The following is a 13,465-nucleotide window of genomic DNA, read 5'->3' as shown; positions in this document are numbered from 1 at the left end:
AATTCCCATTCTACCTGGACCCCTCCCCCTGGCCTCTTACCCTCTCTAGATCTTTTCATCGCTAACTGCCGACGTGACATCGGCCGTCTCCATTTCTCTGCTCCCCTCACTCACTCCAACCTACCTCCCTCTGAACTTGCAGCACTCCATTCTCTTAGATCCAACCCTGACATTGTCATTAAACCCGCTGACAAGGGTGGTGCTGTTGTTGTTTGGCGTACTGACCTCTACCTAGCGGAAGCTGAACGCCAACTCTCCGACACCTCCTCCTACCTCCACCTGGACCATGACCCCACTACCGAACATCAAACCACCGTTTCCAAGACTGTCACTGACCTCATCTCCTCTGGAGATCTTCCCCCCGCTGCCACCAACCTCATAGTTCCCCAACCCCGCACAGCCCGCTTCTACCTCCTTCCCAAGATCCACAAACAGGACTGCCCTGGTAGACCCATCGTTTCAGCCTGTTCTTGCCCTACGGAACTTATCTCTTCCTATCTTGACTCTATCTTTTCTCCCCTTGTCCAGTCTCTTCCCACCTACATCCGCGACTCTTCGGACGCCCTCCGCCACTTTAACAGTTTCCAGTTTCCTGGCCCCAACCGCTTCCTTTTCACCATGGACGTACAATCCCTCTACACCTCCATCCCCCACCCGGATGGCCTGAGGGCACTCCGCTTCTTCCTTGAACAGAGGCCCGACCAGTCCCCATCCACCACGACCCTCCTCCGCCTGGCTGAACTTGTTCTCACATTGAACAACTTCTCCTTTAACTCCACTCATTCCTGCTCTCGCCCCGAACTTGACAATTTCATTCACTTTGCCTCCAATTTCCACCCTTCCCTCACCTTCACATGGTCCATCTCTGACTCTTCCCTTCCCTTCCTCGACTTCTCCGTCTCCATCTCTGGGGATAGGTTATCGACCAATATTTACTACAAGCCCACTGACTCCCACAGCTACCTGGACTACACTTCCTCCCACCCCGCTTCTTGTAAGGGCTCTATTCCATTCTCCCAGTTTCTCCGCCTCCGCCGTATCTGCTCCGACGATGCCACCTTCCACACCAGTGCTTCAGACATGTCTTCCTTTTTCCACAACCGAGGATTCCCCTCTACCGTGGTTGACACTGCCCTCGACCGTGTCAGTTCTATCTCCCGCACCTCTGCCCTCACCCCTGCCCCTCCCTCCCGGAACCACGATAGGGTTCCCCTTGTCCTCACCTTTCCACATTCAACGGATCATCCTCCGGCATTTCCGCTACCTCCAAAGTGATCCCACCACCAAACGTATCTTCCCCTCCCCTCCCCTTTCAGCATTCCGCAGGGACCGCTCTCTCCGAGACACCCTAGTCCACTCCTCTATCACCCCAAACAGCCCTTCCCCTTCGCCTGGCACCTTCCCGTGCAAGCGGAGGAGATGTAACACCTGCCCCTATACCTCCCCCCTCCCCACTGTCCAGGGCCCCAAACACCCCTTCCAGGTGAAACAGCGATTTACTTGTACTTCTCGCAATCTAGTATACCGTATTCGCTGCTCACGATGCGGTCTCCTCTACATTGGGGAGACCAAACGCAGATTGGGTGACCGCTTTGCGGAACACCTCCGTTCAGTCCGTAAGGGTGACCCCGAGCTTCCGGTCGCCTGTCATTTCAATTCACCGCTCCATTCCCACTCGGACCTCACCGTCCTTGGCCTCTTGTACTGTTCCACGGAAGCTCAACGTAAACTCGAGGAACAGCACCTCATCTTCCGATTAGGCACTCTGCAGCCTTCCGGTCTCAATATCGAGTTCAACAATTTCAGATCATAACCTCGGCCCCTATTTCATTTTTACTTATATTTTTCCACTCCTTTCCTCCCCCCCCCCCTTTCCTTTTGTTTCTCTCTCACACCTGGCAGCTATCTTTTGCCCTGCCAGTACACTTTACACCTAATCCCAGCATATTACCATCTCGTCTAGCTTCTAATCTCTTTTACTTCTTTTGGTTCTTTTATTCTTTTGTCCGATCGCAGCCCTGCCTTCGATCTAGTTCCTTTTCTCTCCAGTTTTGAAGAAGGGTCAAACCCGAAACGTCAACTCAAATTTCTCTCCACGGATGTTGCCTGACCTGCTGAGTTTTTCCAGCATTTTCTGTTGTTATTACCTATGTAACCTATACTTAAATGGTGACACAGTCTCTGCTTTAATCACGAATTTTGGTAGACTGTGTACAACTGACTGGCTTGCTAGGGCACTTCAGAAATCATTGAGAATCAACCACAGATGATGGACTGGAGTCACAAGCAAGCTCTTCCCAGAAGGACATTAGGTGAACCAGTTAAAGTTTTATGTTAATCCAGAAGCTTTATGGTCATTTTCCTGACCACAAGAATATCAGCCTAAAGAAACCTTTCCAGTCAGCTCAGAAATTGGTACAGCAGCTGATCTGTTCATTTGAATTCCCAAACAAAACAGCTGGCAATTCCCCAGCGATGCTGGTAGGAGCATTAACTGAACAGCTAATCCTGCCTGCCAACTCACTGACTTCAAATGGGAGTTCCACAGTGGAGGTGGTGAACACCGCTGCTAAAATGCACTCATCCTTTGGAGGCGGACAGTGTTTCCAATGATTCTTCCTCTGATGGAGCTGCTGACCGTATTTTCTATTAAACCACCAGGGGCCCCAAAGTCTGAGGGGCTGATTGTGTTTGGCTCCTTACCGAGATGATAACAGAAGTGCTGATCAATGATCCCAACCGTTTCCATTTCATCCCCCACAAAGAATAAAGATAAGACAAGACACCTTAACTAAGTGTGCCTGCCCTACCATGGAATGCTGCACTACATTCCATAGAGTGGGCCAGGATCTCTTCCCGCGACCAATCAACACAAAGACCAACAACTGCAGCAACAGGAACCCCAATACTACCCAGGGAAAACTGGGCCCTGCAGCTGCTAAAGATGACACAGTCCAAAACACCTACAGAATTGTCCCCAATTACAGGAAACAATCCTGGACCAAAATACAACATCTGCATGACCACTTAAAGACATCTGAAAACGCAATTAAATTTCCTGTCAACCATCCAGGCCTTGAGCATGGAGTTCTTGGAACTCTGTAATGCTAACTCCCAAACAGAACACAGGGTAAAAGGAGCTAATGACTTGCATCCTAGAAGCAAGCCCAAATAGCCTATCTACTAGGGAGAGACGGAGAAACATCTGCAAAGGTAGGTGATATTGACAACCGGCGGCACCACAATACCATCTGGATCTTTGGTATCCATGAAGAAAACCAAACCAGTTTCACTCCATATTTTGAGGTCCTCAGGTTCCTCCCAGACACAACAAAAGTGTGATGCTAGAATGTGCCCACAGAACACTAGCCCTCATGCAGCCTCAAGGTCTCTGTAGTGCGACTTTTTCAGACGAATATGACCATGTCCCTGACAAGAGTGCTCTACACCTACAGAACGCAAACATAACAATCAATCTTTTGAGGCCTGCCACTCAATACCCTACAGAGATGCAATGCCTTCAACATGATCAAACTTTTATTCCATAACCAGAGCATCAAGTGCAGAATGACTTACAAGGATCCAAATTATGATGGAGGATGCTCCACACCCCTTCAACACCCAGGAGGTGGCCAACAGCTTCCTATAAGACAGAAGCCTTACCCCATTCAGGAATCTCCAACTCTGTACCCACATGGCAACAATGGCTCCTTTGAGGGAGCAGGATACACAAACGATCAGGAATAACACCGTCTTGCACCCACCATGATTAGCCCAGCACAGAGGTCCCAATATCTGGACAGCATGCACCGAGCCCAAGCAACAGTACCTTAAGAACTCCCTAGACCCATAAGACTACCACAATTAACAGAAGATACCTCCCACCTTAAGCAAACCAAACAATACAGGATGACCACAGCCAACCCGTCTGGACTAAATAGAGGAAAATAACACTCAATACCAGTGAGCTAAAATTAACTTATGATATTTAACACATTAAAGCCATGTGGTTTCATTTGAGAGACAATGAGTGCCCAACGCCATTTAAACAGAACTGTTTGGAAAGGTGAATAATTGTTGATTACCAACACAGAGGGATCACGGCCTGAAATATGGGGAATAGACTGATGGGAAACACTCAAGTCATCAAAACCTTGCTTACATTGCAACTGTCCAGCCATGCACAAACAGGCACAAAAAATGGGGATCAGATGCAGGATTGCTGCATCCCTCTACCTCACATTTGCCAACAGAGCTATACCCTGGGAAGCAGATTAGAACCTCAAGGGATGGTGGGATCAGGACTGAGAAGGAAAACTTAAATATGATACTGAGGAAAAGGTATATATAATGTTGCACATATGCAAACAAACCGACAAGTCCCAGGGAAGCTGTTCTATAGAGAAATGGAGGTGGTACAGCACAGACTGTTTGTACAGTAAATATAGCCACGGGTCAGCACTGCGTTTGGGAGAAGCTAAGTAGCTGAGTTCCATCAGGAGCCATATTTAACTTTTTACATGATAAATCAGGTAACTTTTGAGAAAGATGAGTTCAATATAATTTGTTTTAATATTCTCCTGTACAGTCATGTTTCTGTTTTCTGTGAGTTGGTGTATGGAGAACTCTAGTCATCAGGTACAAGTAACCTAGAATGTAATGAACCCAAAAGTTTGTACTTCTAGTAACTCTCCTGCAACAAAGCTCTTCTCCATGAAGGACACAAGAGGAGCATCAGAGGTGTCCTGGTTCAGGCCAATCTTTTAAGTTGCATCAGGTTCTCCTGCCTCCAAATAGAACTGCAGAAAACTGGCACATATCTTTTTTATTGTAGGAAGGAAGTCTTGGCCCTATTATGAGGGGATGGAACACATATGCGCCAACCTAGAAAACAAACAAAAACTGACCCACAGCTTCAAAAAAGCTAATATAGCCCCCCAAAAAGCTGACAGCTCAAAAGTAGACCTCAACATAAGTCTTATGGCACATGAAGGCCATAAGTTAGACTGAAATTGTAGTGAGGCATGAGCTTGTCAAAACTCAAGCTGCAGGTATACCCAACAAAAGGATCCTGTCTAATTTAAATTGGGTACCGACACATGAAAATCTTGGTCATCTGAACGATTTCTAGAAGTGTAATTACTCCTGTACTGATTTTAACGACCACTGTTCTGTGCGGGATCAGTCTCAGTCAGCCACAATGTACATGGTCCAACATCATTTATTTTTATGCACATCAATCCACTACGTGAGAGACAGGAAGGGCAGTTTGAGAAAGGAATGGTTTTCTATTTTTCTCTTGGTGTCATACCATAAATCACTCCTAGATCAGGTATACTTCTAGCCAAAAGCATTTTTTAAAATGCTTACATTTCTAAAAGCAAGTGCTCAAACTCATCTTCAGAAACATTATCCTTTACTGCATCATCAGCCCACAGTTTGAAACTGCCAAGTACCAATAAAGCTGAAATTATAAGTATCATTTTTGAGACATGAACTGGATTCTATAATGGGCCGGATATTCCGATCCCTACGGGTGTGTACACGCTGTGTGCCCACCCGTAGGGACATCGGAAATGCCGGTTTCAGGCATGCATAGCGCATGCGCTGAAAACCGGCATTTCCAATCTGTCAAGAAAGCTCTTGACAGATCCTCCGGCTGCCCTGGAGCAGGGCCTCTGCGGGCTGATAGTTCCACTTTTTGGAGACCCTCCGCCCGCAGAAAACCCTTACAATTCTTACGCCTGGTAAAAGCAGGCATAAGGCCTGCTTTTAGCAGGATAAGAGTAGAAAAAACATTTTTTTCACTGATTTATCATTTTAAAATACTTTAAAATAAAAGGTAAGTTTATTTTTAGCCCCGTAAAATACTTTATTTTTTTCAATAAATTACATTTTTGTTTAAAATACTTAATTTATTGTAATTTCAAATCATTTTAAAAATGTGATTTTTTTAAAAATGTATTTAAAGTTTTACTATGTTTTGGGGGTGATCTCCATTCATATATTTGACAGGTCTTCTTGTCAAATGTATGAAGGGAGATTCCCTTCTGTGATTGGCTTCCCATGGCCCATGTGATCCCAGGGGCGCTGCGAACTACATGCGTCCCTGGGATACGTGGGCGCTGCGCACTTGGAGTTTGGTGAGGCCCAGCATCGGAACTGTGCGTGTCCCGGGAGCCCTCAGGTAAGGGCGCAGATTTTTCCAGATCGCAGGCCTCCGCCCACGGGAGGCCTGCGATCGGAAAATACGGGCCATTATTTTTTGCATCGTTGTTAATGCTATCTCATGCAGAAGATATTGCCTTCTGTCGTACAGCACAAGGTGAGCAAGAGCAGCAGGAAAAGACACAAACCAGAGCCTGCACATTCTTCATCAATGCTTATTAGCTGCTGGCATGTTTGTTCCACAGTGCTGCAATGGGATGGCCATAAAAGGTGCTGCCAACTGGTTCACAGCAGCATTGTTCTCATCAATTGTAAAATTATCCCATCACATTCCTCAAAAAGTGTAAATGATTTGTGAGCTAAAAGGGCAGTTACTGTTACTGGGATTCAGATGTGTACTGTCCAATTATATCCCTCTGAATCCAGAAAGAAATCTAAAATAGACAGCTCTGCAGACATACAAATCAACTTCCGAAGGAGCTGAAGAACACAACAAATGACAACACACCATGGGAGTTCCCATTTCAATGTTGCACCAATACTGGCAACCGCTGTGTTTGTGTACTGGTACTGCATTAATCACCAACAAACTAAAGTAATGGGTTATAAACTAACCTAAATGCATAGCATATTTTGTCTTATTCTGATAGAAAATAAGCAGTATTACTGTATCACATCGTATCATAAATCATCAATATCTTTTTATCCTTTGATCTCAATAGCAAAGCGTCCACTCCAGGGATGTCCAAGTTATCCAGCCTGTGAGTCAGCAAGGCAATGTGTCTTACTCCCGAGATTTTTGCCAGCATTCCCTGGGTCAGGGTCCCTCTTAAGCTCATTTTCTGCAGTATGCAAACAAGTGGCCTGTAAAAAGCACTCCCGTTTTACTTTACTTGCACCATCTCTCAGATTACATCATAAATAGCAAATGTCTGGCAGTGAATATAAAGCTACACCAGAACTGTACTCCATGGACTGCCTGTGTGCTGCACATATACCTAATGCAGGACCAATTTACAGAAGTCAATGCTATGTTACTAAATTTTTGTCATACCTGCACAGTGCCACTGTATCATGACCACAATTATTCTACCAGTACTCTACCACAGACATTACTGCACTGTCACTATCCCATTCAATTTGCCCTTTTAAAAAAAAGTTTTCTTTTCAAATTTACAGAGCCTTTTCCAGCCTAACAGAACATCAGCTTTTGTGAAAAAGACCAACAATTCACAAGAACCTACAGTTTACTGACTAAAATAACCTGAAAGTTCTGCAATGGCTGGCACAAAATGGCACATAACTTGGAAACAGGTAGCTGTTAGATGAAACCTATGTCGTGTCAAACAGATACCGAAATTATCAGCAGCCCCAATTAAATCTCAGTCCCAGATACTGATTAAATCAGATAATAGAATTTTTGACAAATCAAAACAACATTTAACAACAGGTCAACTTTTGCCTCTTAGTTCAGTTATGATTTTAAACTTTTCTATAACTACTGTTATTGTTGTAAAAATCCAGTGCTCCCTCACAGCAATTTATTTTTGTCCTGTAACCTTTAGGGTGGACACATACTTACCTGTGCAAATGACCTCTCCTCAGTTGGCCATGATGAAATTTGTGCCATTGTGTTAATTTGAGTAACGCAAACATCACATGTACCATATAGCACAGACTATTTTACGTCTTTGTCAGCCAGGTGGCTGCTTGATCTTTGAGAAAGTGATTTGAAACACACTTCACATACCATCTAGTATTCTATTGCTGGTGATGTTGTTGCGGGATTCTACTAATGGCGATTGTTCCTCGCATCGCTTTGGCTTCAACCTCCGTGGCTTGGCTTCAAGGTTAGGCTGAACCATGAGAAGCTCCTGTCGTTTCTTCCTCTGCTTCTGTTCCAGCAGTGCACGCTAGACAAAGAAAGTTAAAGGATTTGTTGTGAAATAACATTTATAAACACGAGAAAAAGGGAAAGTTCATTAAATAAATCAATATATTTTAGGAAATAGAAACAGAATCTTGATTACTACCCCAGACAATCGGCTTTAGAGACTTCCAATCACCTTGGATTCTTTCCCAAGGGCATCTTTGAATTGGTAAACTAATATTTGTTGCCAATTAAAGAGTGCAAGTCAGGGCTCCCAGAGTGACTCAGCAAAGTTATGCAGCAAGTAACTGAGTTATACAGATCAGGTTCGATCCACTGCCTGCCTGTGCTCAGCCAGAGCAACAGTAAGGACACTGAAATTGGCCCAAGTGTTAGCGTGTAGAATTGGGAAAAATAATTACAGATTCCCTTCCCTTTCACCATCCAGCTACCCCTGCTCAAAATGTACCTGTATAAAATGGGGGCAAGGTAAAATCCCTGGGTCAACTTTGCAGTCAAATAGTTTGTTGAACCTAATTATCGAGAGTCACACATGAATAACGGCACAGGACTGGAATGTGACCAGCACTCATGGCATTATACACAGTAAACAGTTAACCTTCAAAGAGAGGAAAAAGAAGAGAAAACTGAACTGGCAAAGAAAGAAAAAGTGGGGGTTTTTTTTTTTTTTAAGTGCAAGTATGCTTCCCAGTAATTGGTATTTAATTAGATATATAAACTGGAAATAGAATTAGCTAATAATCAATTGCAGATTATTGTAAATTAATTTGCAGTAATAACTTCACAATAATCCTGATGCACGATTATTGCCATACATCAAGGACATGTGTCCAGCAGCCTCTGTCCATGCTCTTGCTGTCATGAAAACTAATCAATTACAACCTTCAATCAAAAGGAAAAATACTTTGGATATAATGATGTTACTGAATGATTTCCTAAACTGAAGAGCATATAGGCTGGCTTCCACAGAATCAGTGCATGGAAACAACATTTCTACTTCTTCGGTGGTGCAAAATTTGTCAAATAGCAATTCCACTAATTAAATTAAGTAGCATCGGGTTTCAGCTAAATTGTACACAGCCAAGTAGGGTCAGTAGTTACAGATCACAATGAGGCGTGAGATCTAAGGGATCATAGGGGGTTCGCAGGTCACTATGTGGGGGTTCGGTGCCAAGCACAAGGTGGTAGGCTCGACGGCATGAGAGAGAGAAAACCGGGCTGGCAGACTGACCTTGAAATCAGGTGGCAGACTGACCTTGAAATCAGGTGGCTAACTACTATACAACCAAGGAAAACAGGTGGGATTCGGCTATGTCCCATTCTGCAATCAGGCAGATTGGATAACTGGACATGATAGGGGAGGCCAGCACAATGGGCAAGGAAATGTCAGGTACCAATAAATGGGGGTGGGGTGGAGGGGAAATACAAAAATAAAGCGAAGAAAACAAAATGACTGCAGAAAGGCGGGCTGTGTGATCCATGACACACCCGATATGCGATGGGCCACCTGCAAGAGGTTATCCACTTTGGTGGCAAAAACAGGAAGGCAGATTATCTGAACGGCAATAGATTGGGAGAAGGGGAAGTGCAACGAGACCCGGGTGTCCTTGTGCACCAGTTGCTGAAAGTAAGCATGCAGGTACAGCAGGCGGTTAAGGCGGCAAATGGTATGTTGGGCTTCATAGCAAGAGGATTCGAGTACAGGAGCAAGGATGTCTTGCTGCAGTTGTACAGGGCCTTGGTGAGACCACACCTTGAGTATTGTGTGCAGTTTTGGTTGCTTTATCCGAAGAAGGATGTTCAGCGAAGATTCACCAGACTGATACCTGGGATGGCAGGAATGACGTATGAAGAGAGATTGGGCTTGTATTCGCTAGAGTTTAGAAGAATGAGAGGGGATCTCATTGAAACTTATAAAATTCTAACAGGACCAGACAGACTAGATGCAGGAAGGATATTCCCGAGGGCAGGGGAGTCCAGAACCAGGGGTCACAGTCTAAAGATAAGGGGTAAGCCATTTAGGACTGAGATGAGGAGGAATTTCTTCACCCAGAGAGTGGTGAACCTGTGGAATTCTCTACCACAGAAGGCAGCTGAGGCCAATTCATTAAATACATTCAAGAAGGAGTTCGATATATGTCTTAAGGCTAAAGGGATCAAGGGATATGGGGAGAAAGCAGGGACAGGGTACTGAATTTGGATGATCAGCCATGATCTCATTAAATGGCGGAACAGGCTCGAGGGGCCGAATGTCCTACTCCAGCTCCTATCTTCTATGTTTCTATGCAACTACATCATGACAGGTAAGTTTACATACAGGACTTCCATTATAAACATTTACTTAAGCAGTTTCAATTAAAAAGAATTTGCATTTATATAGCACCTTTTACTACCTCAGGACGTCCCAGAGTGCTTTACAGCCAATGAAGTACTTCTGAAGTGTATTGTAGAGAAACACATTAGCCAATTTGTGCATAGCTTAAGCCCACAATATTCTAACTCAAGAGGCATATGTGTAAACCCGCAAAAGACCGTCATTTCAACATCCCATCTAGCAAACCGAGCTCTGAAAGTCTCCTTTTGCGGCGCAGAGATAAACCATGCCAAAATCCCCTCCTATTTAGGAGTCACATTTGATCGCATCCTGTCGCATAGACAGCATCTCCAGAACCTTGGGAAGAAACTAAAGAGTAGAGTCAACCTTAACCAAAAATTCACCAGATCCACATGGGGAGCAGACGCTCAAGTCCTCTGTACAGCAGCACTCGCCCTGGTGTACTCTACAGCGGAGTACTGCTCTCCGGCATGGCCATCAAGTCCGCATGTCAAATCCATTAATGCAGAGCTATGAGAATTATCACCGGTATGCTTTTATCGACACCAACACCTTGGCTGCCCATGCTTGCAAACATCGCACCACCACACACTTATGCCGCGAATATGCAGTCTCCAGAGAATACAACCACTACATCAGAAAATACATGACAATACAGGCAGACTTGACCAATCTACCACCAACCCATCTCAAATCTAGGCGACCATTTTGGACCGTCGCCGAAGCCCTTCAGCGATCTCCCCTCAGCCTTGATGACCGATGGCGAAATGCCTGGAATAACTACGATATACAGAATGGATTCCTTATAGGAGGACCCCACAATACAATCTGAAGGATCAAACCTCCCTCACAAACAGTGGACAACCATCAACCACTTCAGAACCCGTCATGGTAGATGCTGCTACCTTCTGTATAGATGGAAGATTAAAGAATCCCCATCATGCAACTGCAGAGCTTCTGATCAGACCCTGGAGCAAATCATTGAACACTGCCCTCAGAGGAAATTCTGAGGGCAGTGTTCAATGATTTGCTCCAGGCCTACAAGATATCCATGCTGTTACACTGGAAGCTTTGGCCTGGATATCTGACTTAAATATTGATATTTAATTTGTTTTTTTTGTTACTACCATACGAAAGAAGCAGCAGCTACCACCGAGCCAAGGACAACACCCAATTGTAAATCTAAATCTAATTAAAAATATTTCATCTGTGCACACATTGTTGAACAGCTTTTTTTCCATTATAAATTCTTATGTTCACATTTATAATACAAAAAACTGCTTGTTAACTTGCCACATTGTACTTGCATGAACCGGCCACTGGGTGGAGTTGTATTATGCTTAACCCACAAATTGCTCAAAATGCATTCTGAGTCATTTTTTAAATTGCTAATGTCCAAAGTAAGGGAATCGCTTGACTTATATATTCTATACCTTGTCATTAATCCTAGAAATCCATTAACTTTTTTTTTATATAAACGGTCTCATCAGCATTTAATGTCCTATAATGTCCAGGGGTCATAGTCTAAGGATAAGGGGTAAGCCATTTTAGGACTGAAATGAGGAGGAATTTCTTCGCCCAGAGAGTGGTAAACCTGTGGAATTCTCTGCCACAGAGGGCAGTGGAGGCCAGTTCATTAAATATATTCAAGAAAGAGTTGGATATATTTCTTAAGGCTAAAGGGATCAAGGGATATGGGGAGAAAGCAGGGACAGGGTACTGAATTTGGATGATCAGCCATGATCTCATTGAATGGCGGAGCAGGCTCGAAGGGCCGAATGGCCTACTCCTGCTCCTATCTTCTATGTTTCTATGAGCCTGTTCCACCATTCTACTAGATTATGGCTGATCTGTAACTCAATTCCATTGACTCACCTTTGATCCGTATCACTGGATACTCTTACCTAACAAAAATCTGTCTTGAAAATTTCAATTGACCCAGAGAATTCTAGATTTCCACTACCCTTTGTGTGAAAAGGTGCATCCTGATTTCACTCCTGAATGGCCTAATTCTAATTTTAAGATTGTGCCGTCTTGTTCTGGATTCTTCCACCAGAGGAAATAGTTTCTCGGTATCTACCTTATCAAGTACCTTTATCACTTTAAAACACCTCAATCAGGTCACCCCTCAATCAGGCCAAGTTTATGCAACCTGTCCTTAGCTATATTCTTAATTTTATGTCTCATCTTTTTTAAGGCACAAGACACACAAGATGGTAGGAAGAAAGATGTTTCAGGTTGCAGGTAGGTGGGAAATACATAGCAGTGCATGTGGTTTGGTACTGTTAGAAGGGTGGTCCTGGGAAAACTTTGAGGGGTGTTGGATCTGGGAGTATTAGTGAGGGGGAATCTTATGTTCTGGGAGTACGAGGAACAGCCTGTTGTGCGTATGGAAGCAATGGGAAGGGGGCATTTGGTATTTAACAGAACATAAATCATTCACATCAGTGATCATCATCAAGGAAGCAGTCATAATACCTTTGTTGTGCATAATGCCCACACATTAGTTGAAGGAGAAGAAACACTGGGTGGATGACTCTTAGAAAAACAGGGCTATCCTCTGTACCTGGGGCTGCACCTCAGAAACCTAACAGCAGGGGAGCCCCTTGGCCGGAACATCTGTTTGCTGTTCCTTGGCTGCCACCTCCACGGAAAGTGTGCCACACACAATAGAAGAGTGGGCCCAAAGGGCAATGGTTGTGCAGCGTGATAGTTCCCAGTTTATGTTTGCACCATACTTGTTGGGCCCCACAAGAAATGTGTGCTAAAGGGAGAAACACACTTGGCCTTTACCTTGGTCCTAATAGCAGGCATTTATAGTCTGGTACTTTATAGCAGAACTGAGTGACTGTACTGACTCAGCAAATATCCTCCCTCCATAAAACTTCCACAAGCGCTTTTCCTGGAAAGTGGTCTTCAACCCCAAAAAGGGCCACCCTCCTACCATGCACGTTCTGTCGTAGCATTTCCGTATCTACAGGATCAAAGGGACCAGCATGGCCCATATATCTCCATTGTGCTATTGTGAACAATTTTCTGCCACCACAATTTCTCCTTTTATGGCAAGCTGC

At 44.3% G+C, this 13,465-nt stretch overlaps 1 protein-coding gene across 10 annotated transcripts in view; it reads right to left on the bottom strand.

The window, feature by feature from the left end:
• The window catches only part of LOC147106155 (tubby-related protein 3-like), a 204,447-nt gene that overhangs the window by 131,638 nt on the left and 59,344 nt on the right, over positions 1-13,465 (bottom strand). For all 10 annotated transcript variants that reach the window (XM_086009004.1, XM_086009002.1, XM_086008999.1 and 7 more), the window contains one exon: positions 7,919-8,081. In XM_086009004.1, coding sequence (XP_085865130.1) covers positions 7,919-8,081 — 163 coding nt within the window. The remainder of the gene's footprint in view (positions 1-7,918; positions 8,082-13,465) is intronic.

This window comes from Somniosus microcephalus, chromosome 16 (genome assembly GCF_052327205.1).
Source record: "Somniosus microcephalus isolate GS21.2 chromosome 16, FLI_Smic_1.0, whole genome shotgun sequence".
NCBI lineage: Eukaryota > Metazoa > Chordata > Chondrichthyes > Squaliformes > Somniosidae > Somniosus > Somniosus microcephalus.
Note: the sequence above shows the minus strand (reverse complement) of the source record. Positions and strands in the feature narration are given on the sequence as shown.